Source organism: Dromiciops gliroides, chromosome 4 (assembly GCF_019393635.1).
Source record: "Dromiciops gliroides isolate mDroGli1 chromosome 4, mDroGli1.pri, whole genome shotgun sequence".
NCBI lineage: Eukaryota > Metazoa > Chordata > Mammalia > Microbiotheria > Microbiotheriidae > Dromiciops > Dromiciops gliroides.
In genome coordinates, this window is record NC_057864.1 from 233,202,864 (window position 1) to 233,216,024 (window position 13,161).

The 13,161-nt window shown below is 45.2% G+C and overlaps 1 protein-coding gene across 10 annotated transcripts in view; it reads right to left on the reverse strand.

The window, feature by feature from the left end:
• MINK1 (misshapen like kinase 1) overlaps positions 1–6,160 on the reverse strand; it is a 50,109-nt gene extending 43,949 nt beyond the window's left edge. For 8 of the 10 annotated variants that reach the window (XM_043964692.1, XM_043964689.1, XM_043964687.1 and 5 more), the window contains exon 1: positions 5,779–6,160. In XM_043964692.1, the coding sequence (XP_043820627.1) occupies positions 5,779–5,835 (57 nt within the window). In that variant the 5' untranslated portion in view covers positions 5,836–6,160. The remainder of the gene's footprint in view (positions 1–5,778) is intronic. The other 2 variants (XM_043964691.1, XM_043964690.1) reach the window with 1 other exon arrangement.
• Positions 6,161–13,161: the final 7,001 nt, after the last annotated feature.

Genomic DNA, 13,161 nt, shown 5'->3' on the forward strand with positions numbered 1-13,161 from the left:
AAACTGACAAAGGGGACCATTAATAATAATAGCAGCTACTACATGCCAGGTACTGTACTTTATAAATGTTATTTTGTCTGAGACTGAACCTGAACTAAGGTCTTTCCTGAGTTCGGGACTAAAACTCTATCTCCTTGGCCACCTAACTACCTATATTACTATATAATTGTTTTCAAGCTATTTGTACATATGAATATCAAACAGGATAATATATGTAAGGCACATTGCGTACGTTAAAGCCCTAAAGAAATGCTACCTATAATAGAGGTTACACTTTCATACAAATATATGAAACATATATATGCATATATATCACTTACTTTCTTTGTACATATCCATATCTATCAAACAATAAACATTTATTAAGCACCTACTCTATGCCAGGCACTGTGCTAAAAAAAGTTTTGGGGATACAAAAAGAGGCAAAAGATAGTCCCTGCCCTCAAGAAGCTTATGATCTAATGGGGGAGACAACATACCAACAAATCCAAGGCCAGCTATAGTCTGGATAAATAGGAAATAACAGAAGGAAGACACTAGAATTAAGAGGTTTGGGAAAGATTTCCTGTAAAATGTGGGATTTTAGTGGGTACTTAAAGGAAGCCAGAAGGTCTATAGTCAGAGTAGAGGAAGAAGAGCATCCCAGGCATGGAGAACAGCCAGAGAAAATTTCCAGGGCTGAAAGATGGAGTATCTTGTTTGTAGAACAGCCAGTGGACTGAAGAGTGGATTGAAGCTGGGGAATAAGAAGACTGGAAGGGCAAGAGGGGGCGAGGTTATCAAGGGCTCTGAATGTCAAACACAGGGTTTTGTATTTGATTCTGGAGGCAATAGGAACTCACTAGAGTCTACTAAGAAGAAGGGGGGAGGTGTAACATGATTTTACCTACACTTCAGGAAAATCACTTTAGTAGCTAAATGGAGGATGGGCTGGAGTGGGGAGAGACTTGAGACAGGCAGACCAACCAGCTATTGCAATAATTTAGGTGTGAGGAGATAAGGGCTTGCACTAGAATGGTGGCAATGTCTCAGGACAGAAGAGGGTACACTGGAAAGATGCTGCAAAGGTAAAATCAACAGGCCTTGGCAATATATTGGATATGGAGGGTAAGAGATAGTAAAGAATCCAAGATGATCTGTAAGGTGGCAAGCCTGAGGGACTGGGAAGATGACATTGCCTTCCACATCCTATCCATAGTCTATATAAACAACAGGGATCCAGTAAATAGCTTAGGGGTTGCATGACAACCTAAAGAAGCTGGCTGTAGTTTCTCCAGTTTGGGAAAACGACAATGAAAGACCAGATTTTAAGAGCAGGGAGATATAGGGTACTACATACTTTGAGTAAAATGAGCTACTCCTACTTTGTATGGGACAATGTAAGATGTGCTTAATCCTGGACTTTGAGAATTGTGAGATGTTAGAACATTTATTAAAAGAGGCTGGAGAGTTTCCTTTTCTGTGGATTTTTAAGTGTAGACTGAGAATTCAAGACGACTTCACAGAGTTCCCACAATTTGAAAAACCTTTGAATGGCATACAACACAGTAATACTGTACACACTTCTACCATGCCAAAAATGGGCTTTTGTGCACAACAGGTATTTACTATCTGGTGCAAGATTGTCTGAAGAAAGGCTTTTGATAACTGTCTCTGGAATGGTGCCTAGAGATACAGGATCAAATTAGATGGCATCTAATCCTAGGATTGTGTCTTTTACCTTTCTAGATTGGGGGAGGGGGAGGAGGGAAGGGAGAAGGGGTATGGTATCAGAGCCTCCTTTACTTTTAGATCTATGCAAGAAGGCAAGATTGCAAACAGATTTTGTGCCCTGTGCAGAGTTATTCCTTGGATGTTAAACTCAAACAGAAACCCGGCCAGTAAAGGATCACATAAGGATCCCTGCAGCCACATACATATTAATGGTAGCTATATTTTATTGTAGTTGTATTTATTAAATATTTCCCAATTGCATTTCCATTTGGTTCCTTTCCACTTAGGAGTGTTACAGGGCCCCACGTTTGACACATCTGCCTTGGAAGATAAGTGGGCTCATTTTGCAAATGAGTTTTTTAAATCAGCCCATCCCAGGCACATTATCCTTCACTGAAGAGACTCTGTAGAGGCTGGAGTCATTAGAACTCATGAAGTCGGCTAAAAGGAAAAAAGCTGGCCTAAGAATCTAGTATTTCTCCTCAGCACACAAAGCAAACTTCTCCAGATATGGAGGGTTCTGACTATGCCACAGTCACTGCTTAACATACAGAATCTTCTCCAAAATCCAATACTCTTATAGCAGACTACACCCTCATTACAACTTAAATGGTGAAAAAGCTTGTCCCAATCTGAGGACTTTTTTGGGAAGGGAAGGAATGGAGGAAGCGGCCGGAGGACATTATCTGAACAATCCAATCAATCCCTCTATACCTTCTGAAAGAAATTCACATCATTCTCCTTTCCCTTCCACCATATTCCTTTTGTGGAGTTATACTTCATGCTTTTTAGGCTCCCCACCAGGTCATTAGACTGAATAAAACACTCTATCACTAATTCTCCAGATGTCACCACTTAAGTGTCATTTTTTATTGCCAGAATTAGCTTCTTCCTTTTTCCTTCCCCTTTTCCTTTGAGCATCTGTTACCAGCATTTGGGTGGCTGGAACACCAGTGTAATAGGTCCTTATTGATCAACAACTTAGAAACATATGACCTGAACTGCCAGGGTTGCAGACTCCACAACCATATGAAGATAGAAAATAAAGGGGGAAAGAGACTTTTCCAAAGAACAGAAAAAAAGTGTTAAAAGCATCTTAGCTACCAACTTCTACCTAGCAGCATCTCCCAATGACAGCTCTTCGATAATGTTATATCAATACAACACTGAGCACAGCTCCCTAGTTCCAAAAGCAGAGCAGCCTAAAACTTCTGGCTCACCAGAAGGAGAAAGGGGTATAAGAAAAAAGATGGGATCCTGAATAAAGGCAGGAGACACATGCACAGCAGTACAGCATTGGGTTTTTCCTCCCTGCTCTGTCTCATTTAGCAGACAGCCTACCTACCCTATACCTCTTTGAGGTCACTTGAACAGCCCTGATCACATGCTAGCACTTGGAGTCAGAGTAAGCCAGCACAGAAGGCCCCAGAAAAGGTGGAGGTAGGGGATATGTTCAAAGAGATTCAGCAACTTGCTCTAGATCACAAAGCAGCCCTTCCACAGGTCTAAAAGATACACTGTCACTGCTGTAGGTAATACTTTGACTCTCAACCTCAACAGAAAACCTTGAAACCGGAAGAGGGAGGTGATTTAGCCCTTTGAGGTCAGCTGACAAACGCTGAAGGTGTGTCTCTTTCCCCACCTCCCAGCCTTCTATGATGCAGTGAAAAGGAATGGGCTTTGCTACTGAAGTCTCCATTTTCCATTTCTCACAGGAAGACAGATAGGAGCCTTGGCAGTACTGTTGGAACATGTATGTATGTACAGGTTGGGTAGGAGGGGTGCTGAGCTCCCTGGAGAAAGCAAGTAGGACCTGTCAACTGAGCAACATTCCCAGTAGGCTCTGCTAAACAAGGTTGTATGCATATGTATGTGTAAATGAATAAGTTAGATATAGACAGGAGTGGTGGTGGGGAGAAATGGAAGCTAGATGCTTAGATCCCAAAGGGTTGGGGTGGGGAGGAATCCAGCAATGGGAAAAACCAGGAGTGTGTGGTCAGGACCAGGTCTAACATTTCTCTAAACAGAAAAGTCAAAGCTCAGAGAAGTAATATCACATCCAAGGTCATAGTACACTTGGCAGGAGGGCCTTGAGATTCCCTGTTCAAAATTATAAGATGGACAATCTCAACTTCTTCATTCTCCAACCCTTGAGAAATGTGCCAAGCCTAGTCTCACATAGCTCTAACAGCAAAGTTTTAACCCCTCTGTTTTTAATACATTTTGGTCACCAGTCACAGGATCTCAGCCACCTGAGTTAATCAACAGCTAAGACTTGGCTGGGGGGTGGGGAAGAGACATGCCACAGAAGAAAGGCCCAGAGAAGTCTAGCTGAGAGCCTGGATTCCAGCTATTCTCTTATTTGAAAAGATCTAGATTAACCAAGTTGCAGTTACTCTATAGTTAGCCAGCCTTCTCAGTCTGAATCCTCAGTTCCACAAGTCACTCACTAAAACATCGCTCTCTCCCTAACAATTTATCACTTCATCTCCTCTAAGAAGCAAAGTCTCATAGACTAACACTACAGCAAAGAAAATGATGACCTAAATGGCAGGGGAAAAAAACTGTGTCACCCAATTAACAACATGACTCTACTCCCTTTCATTCCACCCCCTCCTTCTGCCTCTTCACTCCTTCCAAATGAGGGGCATTTGTAAAGTTAAACATATTCTCCCACTATTGGTCACATTCCCTGACTAACTCAAAGCCCAGCAAACCTTCTGAGCAAGGAGATTAGCCACGAGATGGAAAACCCTGCTCCCTCTACACCTGTTGTGAAACTACCAAGGACACTGGGACAAAACAACACTGAAATGACAGGCATAAGTGTTCCACCTTGAAATCACCAAATCTTCCCCCCAAGCCCCTGCCAACTAAATACACCCCCCACACACACACACACATGTCCTAAGGATCTTCATTGTCACCACCCACCCACACTTCTTCCCCATAACACAGACTACACATTCATCTTTTTTTCTAGTCGGCCACAGCTCCTGACTAGCTAGCAGCAAATGTCCGCATACTAGCCTATGCAGTCTGGACAGAAAAGCTTCAACTCCATACCAGGTGTAATTGACTTTTCCAGTCCCACAATGCTTTATAGTTGTAATAGAATATCGAGGCATATAAGGTCTGGATGTAGATTGCTCCACTCTCAACTGAGAGATGGGGGAGAACGGTCTCGGGTGGAGAAGAGGGATGTGAGGTAGACTCTAATATAATAAAACTTCAAAATCCTAAATCCTGGCGGGGTTTGGGGATGAACTGACAGAAGGTAAGTACGACGAAGGTAATGAAAGAACCAAGGATGGGAAGGAAAGCCAGCCATTAAACTGCGGCTGGGAGATAAAGACACAAAAAATCGCATTGCATGTGATTATTTTGGGGTGGGGGTGGGGGAGGGGGTAGGAAAGACAAGTGAGAGAGGATAGGTAATGTCAGAATTAGGAAAAGTGTGTCAGAGGGGCGGAGAAAAGGAAGGGAAAGAGAAGGGAGCTCATCTTCAAAACATTTGCAGGGGACGGAAAGTCCCGAGGAAGGGAATATGAGGGTCCAAGGTTGCAGAGGGATCACAAGGAAGATGGGGGGTGCTGGGCATGTAGGAAATCGCCGGAAGGGGCAGTATAATTGGGGAGGAGAGAAATCTAAATGGCGGAGGTATGGGGAAGGAAGGAAAGAGAGGTGGTGGTGATAGAGGGCAAGTGCACAAGGGGTGCAGGTGTGTGCGTGCGTGCGTGCGTGTGTGTGTGTGTGTGTGTGTGTGTGTGAGAGTGATGGGGGCAGAGCAGCCAAAGCCCAGAGGGGAAGGAAGTGGGGAGAGGTGGCTAAAAAGACCTCCACGTGAGGGGGCGGGGCTTCCCTTAAAGCGGGGGTGCACCCCAGGGAGGGGGTGCCAAATCACCTCCTCCGGCCCCTCCTCAGGGCCCCGACCGACGCGTGCGCTCGGGCCAAACGATTCCGTACAGGTGGGGGTGGGGGGCGAACGCTCACGGCAACCCAGGTGCTGGGGGGCAGGACCGGGTTCTCCCAGGGCCACGCACGTTCCCTCTCGGTCTCACTTACCCGCAGGGCGGACAGGTCGATGTCGTCCAGGCTTCGGGCTGGGGCGGGGTCTCCCATGGCGGCTGCCGGGCCGGAGCCGGAGCCGAGAGGCTCGGACTGGGCGGGCCCAGGAGAGACGCAGGGTCACTCAGGCTCAGGCTCAGGCTCCGGCTCCCTTATTGCGCTGCCGTTGTCGTTTCTGCCCCATTGGGGGAGAAAAGGGGATCGGGGCTCCGCTTCGCCTCCCCTTCCCTTCCCTGGAAATACAGGCCTGGAGGACAAGATGGAAATAAGTTTACCAAAGGATTCTTCCCGATTGACTGACTGACAGGAGCTCAAGTCCTGAACTCGCAGCCCAAAGCCCCTGAACTCTACTGCGCACGCGTTTTTCGAGCGAGGGTGGGAGAGGCAGAGAACAGAACAGCATGTGCGCACGCGCAAGAACCAGCTGAAGGACCGGGAGCGCAGGGAAGTGGGTGCGGGGAAGAGGTGCAGGATGTGATGGGCCAGAGTGCATGGAATAACTGTTGCGCGTGCGCCCGACGGAGCCTCCCTTCCCAGTTTTGCACTTCCAGTCTCGCATGCCACCTTCTCCCTTCCTGCCGGCCAGAATTGCAACTGGCGCCCTAACTTTCTCGCTGAACCACTTACCTGGTCGGGCGGAGCGGGATGGGGGAGGGTGGGAAAAGGAGCGGCACCCAGTTCCACTTCACTACTCCAGAGGGGCTGCCATGGCAACCCCCCACGCTAAGGGGGAAAGCGGGCCTCGGGATAGGCTAGGCTAGGCGAGGCTAGGACAGGCTGTCCACCCACCCTGGTCGCCACGGCAACCGGAGAACCACTGGGGGAGGGAGTGCCGCAAGGAAAGCCTGGGGAGAATGGAAGTAGGAGAGGGCAAGTTCAGAGCCTGCACTCTTGCGGTTGGGGAGCTTAGGGAATGTTCTTCAGCTAAGGAAGACATAGAACTTCACTAAGGGGTACTTCTAAAGAGGGGCGTCTCCCCAGGACCTTCACTAAACCATCTCGCCCTACTCCCCCACAAACACAAGGTTATTCATAGTAAATATGGTTGATAGGTCGCATTGATTGATTGCGTAGTCCGGTGAAAGCAGTGTATTTGATCGGGACAGCTTGCCTTGGGGCCATTCACATCACACCCAGACCTTTGATGGCTCTTGTTTTCTCCTCGATATAGGAACTCCCTGGAGTCAGGAACGTGTCTACACCTTTAATTTATCTTTGCTCTCAAAGTTCAGCCTACAAGGTTCTCATGGGGGTGGGAAGGAGGAAGGTGAGCCAACATTCATTATTGTGGAAGATGAAAACTGCTAAGAGACAGAGTCTGATAAGGTGACACTTTGTAGGTTTCTGGCTCCCCTTGTGCAATTCTATTATGCACTGAGACTGCGTATTGAAGAATGGGTAGGGCTGGAATAGGTGGAGCGAAGTGGAGTAGAGAGCATTTAGGCAGGAGCACTACACGGAGGCAAGAATGAACAGGTTGTGTGTGGGAGCAGGGTGGACTAAAGTTATTCAGGGCTTTGAATGCCATGGTGAGGAGTTTGGACTTGACTGGTTGTCCTTTAATGGATAAATACCCCTGTAATGGAATCATACCGGAAGCTTCTACCTTCTAGCCGTGGGGCTGTAGAAGCAGAGGGGTCACAATACTTCCAGGCCCTGCCTCAGCTTCCAGTGCCTAGAGGGAAGCCCATAAGCTCCTAGGCTCTCTGGGACATACCTTCTGTGAACTGAATGTCCAGAAGCTTTACAGGACACCTTGTGCCATGAGATCGAGACTTGGGGTGGGGGGTGGGGGGAACCGACAACTTTTTTTTTTTAGAGGCAATGGGGGTTAAGTGACTTGCCCAGGGTCACACAGCTAGTAAGTGTTAAGTGTCTGAGGCGGCTTTGAACTCGGGTCCTCCTAAATCCAGGGCCGGTGCTTTATCCACTTCGCCGCCGGGGACCGACAACTTTGAACCCTCTAATCACCAAGCTTCCTCAGTAAACCTCCTTGCCCCTCCACTGATACTATCTAGACTAATTTCCCAATCAATGTTTCAGGTACTTCAACCCCCTCTGACCAAAAAGCACCATTCCAGGGATACTGAACGTTCAGTTGTCAGTCTTTCAAAAGATATCTATCTACTAGTATAGATGCTATCTACTATATGCCAGACACAAGGGCTGAGGATAAAAATATGAGAAAGAAGTCCCTGGCCTCAAGGAGCTTGTGGTCTACAGATGAAAGACACAAACGGAAGCTGAAAAGGAAGGGAAAGGTAAGTGGCTGAGGGGCAGCCAGACAAGAAGTGAAGAAATGGCTGGTTCTCTGGGAGGGGTTCTTTACTTTCAAGGGGACCTAGAGGCAAAGGGTACTTATGAGGGGTGAGTTCCAGGGTTGGTGTGATCTTCTAGTGTCAAGAGGTTCCTGGAGTATAATGGAAAAGTCCAGAAAAGTCCAGCTTTGTTGCTTCAGGTGCTGAAGAATAAACTCACCTTTCCAATCCCAGCTATGCAATCTGTACCCACATCCACCTCAACCCAGACCTGCCTCCCATTCACTTCACATCTTCCTGCCCCTTCCACTGTGTCCTCTGGATCACCTGCTCCATGATTAGCAAACTTCCTTTCATTTTAGATCTTTTCATCTCTTGGTTTTGTTTTGTTTTTTTTTCATCTTCTAGCATTCCCTTGAGACCTGACTCCTTCCAAATGATATGACATCCCTGGATTCCTTTTTCAGCACTGGATTCACTTTCTCTTGCTTCTCCCTCCTATGCACACTCACTGTTGCCACATGGCCACATGGAGGGAGTCAGAATCTTTCTTGCTCCCCAATGCCACTTGGAGACTTCTCTCTCTACTGCCATCACTCAACAACCTTTCCCCCTTTGAAGCTCACTTTGTCCCAATTTATCACCTACTCTAGATCCTTTTTTTGGCCATTATTTATCAATCCCCCAAATATTCTCTTTCCTCTCTCAAGTAGTTTAATGCCCAGGTCATGGTCTTTCTCCTCCACAGCTCCTGCCCTCATCCTAGAAGACTGAAACAACCACCGTAATTTATCAGTTCTTCAATGTACTGAACTCCTATGACAATACTTTTTCACTCAGCTATAAACAGATAAGATCATAATCTTGATCTTCCCATCACCCACATGTTCCATTTCTATGTTCATAAACTCTGAAATTGTTTTATCTAATCATAATATTTCATCATTTCAATCCTCCCTGTGCCTTACAGTCCCTAGCTCCTTTTTTTATCCTCAGTATGACCTCTAATCTACCATTCCTTGTTTTCCAAGGTAATCACATTTATATTGGCTAAACTCTCCTTCAATCCTAACTTTGACCCTTTGGTGAACTCGATCAATTCTAGTTTCTTCCAGTCTTGAGGCTCTTAGCTTATATTGGATCATGCCTTGCTAAAACCCTAGTCCTGAACTGCTCCCCTCATCTACCTCCTTGGATCTACTCATTTGATGCTGAATAGGCTGGAGTCATGAAATCATGCTGACTGGGTCCATGCCCGATTTGTATCTAATCTCAATTGAGTCTTCATTTCAGCAATCTTTCTAATCCTGCCTCATTGATTCTCTAACTCACTTATCAAAGTAATGGTTCCATAAGTTTTTTTTTTCCTCTCAAGCTGGTCATGGTCATTCTCTCTCCTCTTAGCTAACAACCTTGCCCAATACTTTACCAAAAATTTGAAGCCATTTTTAAGAGTGCCTTCTTCTCATGTCACATCCTTCTGCCACCGTCCCACACTGCATCCTCCTTTATTCCAGTGTCTGATGAAGACTTCTGCTTGCTAATGCCCACTCCTCTATGTGCACCCTTGATCCCATTGCCTCCTGTCTTCTCCAGCAGACTGCCTCCACTATTATTCTCTCTTTCTAAACTTCAATCTCCCTATCTACTGGTTCTTTCCTCTCTGTCTATAAACAATGTCCATGTCTCTTTTATCTTTAAAAACAAAAAAAAACAAACAACCTTACTAGGCCCTGATAGATCCCACACCACTTCTATTTCTCAGCAAACTCCTGGAAAAAAAACCCAATACTAAGAGCCTTCACTTCTCTTACTCTTTCTTAAACTTCTTACAATCTGATTTCCTCTCTGTCTATAAACAATGTCCATGTCTCTTTTATCTTTAAAAACAAAAAAAACCAAACAACCTTACTAGGCCCTGATAGATCCCACACCACTTCTATTTCTCAGCAAACTCCTGGAAAAAAAACCCAATACTAAGAGCCTTCACTTCTCTTACTCTTTCTTAAACTTCTTACAATCTGATTTCCAACTTTACCATTCAAATGAAATTGCTCTCTCCAAAATTGCCAGTGATCTCTTCCTAGCTGCCAAAGCTGATGTTGACCACCCTTTTTGCCTGGATATTCTCTCCTTTCTACGTTTTTGTGACATTGCTCTCTCTTGATTCTTCTTCTACCTTTTCTGTCTTCTTTGTTGAATCTTCATGTCATAACCACCAAACTGAACCTATGTCAGCTCCAATAGGTTTGTTCAGTCTCTATGCCAATGATTCTCGGATCTTTTCTATTCATTTTAGTTTCCTAAGCTCCAGTCCCACATTACCAAATGCCTATTGAACATTTTGAAATGGATGACCTGTATATGGGCATCTTAAATTCAAGATTTCCAAAACAGAACTATTTTTATATATCCCCTAAGTCTACCCTTCCACCAAACTTCCCTATTTCTGCAACCTCAGTATCATTCTTAACTCCTCCCTTTCCCACACACCACACATCTAATCAGTTGCCAAATCTTGCCCTTTCTGCTTCTAAACCATCACTCAAATCTGTCATTTTCTCTTGACATACACAGCCACAACCCTAGTTAAGATGCTTATCACCTTTTGACTGGACTGTTGCAATAGCTTCTTAATTGGTCTTCCTCTCTCATTATCTCTGATAATAAACTCGAATAGCTCCTAGGATTAAATATAAACTCTTTATAACTTAGCCACATCCTTTTCCAGGCTTCTTAAACATTACTCCCTTCCACAAACTTTACAATCCAGCCATACCTGCCTACTTGCTGTTCCTCTTGCCTAGAATGGTCAGCCTCTTCAACTCTTGAAATCTTTGGCTTCCTTCAAGAATCAATTCAAGCACCTCCTTCTGCAAAGGGTCTTTTTTCACTGCCCCCCCCAACTTCAGTGGACTTCTCTCTCAAGGTTAATTTGCATTTACTTGATATGTATCTTGTATGTGCCTATTAGGTGGGGAGGGGGGCAATGAGGGTAATGTGACTTGTCTGGGGTCACACAGCTAGTAAGTGTCAAGTGTTTGAGGCTGGATTTGAACTCAGGTTCTCTGAATCCAGGGCTGGTGCTTTATCCACTGTTTTGTCTACCTGCCCCTAGGTGCCTATTTCTATACAAGCTATCTCCACAATTATAATATAAGCTTTAAAGGCAGGGACTAGTCTTTTTTGGGGGGCAGGTATCCTCAGAGTCTAATGCCTGGCATGTAATGTAGGTACTTAATAAAAGCTTGTTGATTGATTGGCAGATGTTATGAGACTCTTTCCTCTTTGGTAGATTTGAATGCCTTGCCCTTCAGGAAAGGTGGGGTAGTTGGCATCGGGGAAAGAGGGAGACAGGTTCAATTTTCTTCAGATCTTTGAGCTCCAAGTCACTTTGGGCATTTCTGGCTTGTAGCTTTGAGAGGGAAGATAGAGGCCAACCCCACTTCAGGCTGCTGAAGACTCCGGGGGGAAGAAGCCAACCTCAGAAGAGCTGACACACTGAATCATGTCCCTAACCCCTGCTTGCTCTACTGGAGACTTCTAGGAGTTTTCCCTTGGTGGAACCCTTCATCTTTGTTGAGCAGAGTTATCTCAATCCCAGTGGGAGAGCTCCTTCACTCTGTGTTGTCTGGTATATAACCTATGTACACCTCAGATTTCTGTTTTTTCCTACCAGTTTGGATAAGTGGGTTGGGTCTTTTTGTTGTTGTTGTTGTTGTTGCTATTTGTTATGTGTGTTCATTATGGAACTGGTATTTGGTGGGCGAGGGGTCAAGCCTTGGATATAGAACTTGGGGTCCTGCTTCCCCTCTATAATGACAGCAATCAGGAATTACATTGAACATGATCATAACCCATGGACTAACAACGTTTAAGGAGCAGATATAGCAGAGTGGCCTCCTGTCCCAATTTCCTGGTAGGAATTAAGTCTCCCTTGAAGAAAAGTTGGGAGGGGACCAGAAATGGAGAAGCTAGAGATGCCTATTCTGTCTCCCTTCACACCACACAATAAACCCAGGTTACATGTTGGGGGACAGACAGCCCCTGGGATACACAAGCTATGTACACAATAAATAAAAAATCATAATTAACAAAGGTTAATTACAGTTTCAACTGTAAAATGGGGATAAGAATGACACCTACCTCATGGAGTTGTTCTGAGGAGCAAATGAGATAATTTTTTGCTTTTAGCATACACTACTTGGCACTTACAATGCTTATTTCTTTGCCTTTCCTTGAAGTTATTGTTTGTTGGTGGGGGTTTTTTTTAATAGGACTTTCCCCTTAAAATAGGGATTAAAAAAAGGAGCTATCAGGGAGGTCCCAAAGTACTGATTTTAACTAAACTATAGAATGTAGGACTAGAATAGACAGACCATGGCGTTTCTAATATTACAGGGAGGAAAGGGAGTGACTTGCCCAGTTGGCAGAGTTGGGAAAGAACTAGTCTCCCACTCCCTGAGGATTAACTCTGTGTACTCCAAAGACAAAGGAAGATACTACTTCCTACTACTTGACCAAACTAAAGAGAAAACAAAAAAGAGATGGGCAGAAACACATAATCCATCCAACTCCTAGGTGGTTGCCCTGCTTCCTCCCTGCCCCGCTCCATAGTGTTAACAAGGTAATGACTCCCCCGGAGGAGAGGCACTTAGCTGTGCTAATGAGGCTAATTAAGAGACTGCCAATTAGCACCTGAGGACCTCGGTATGTGGTGTGTGGGTGGGACTCCCTCTGGTAAAGCTGTTTCCCCTGAGCCCCGGAGGTAATGGGTCTTGGAAGGAAGGTAAAAGCTCAAAGTGGCAGAGATTCCCGTATTCTTCTTCCTTTAATTTTCACCCTTCTATGAAGCCTTTGCTGACTCATTACCCTCCCCATTCTAATCCATTCAACTCTGAGGTCCCTAGCTTCCAGGACTTTTGGTGAGTGTGGTAATCATACCTGATGAAAAAAAATGGAGGAGAAATTATTAGAGGATAGAGATGTTGTTGCAATATGAGACCGACTAGGCCATTAAAAGGTTTTCTCATCCAAGAGGTGTTCTCTCTCAACCAAGGAGGAGTCCGCTCTCTCTGCAGTGGCTCAGTTGTATGTGAAGTGGTTTGGGGGGCAGGGGGTT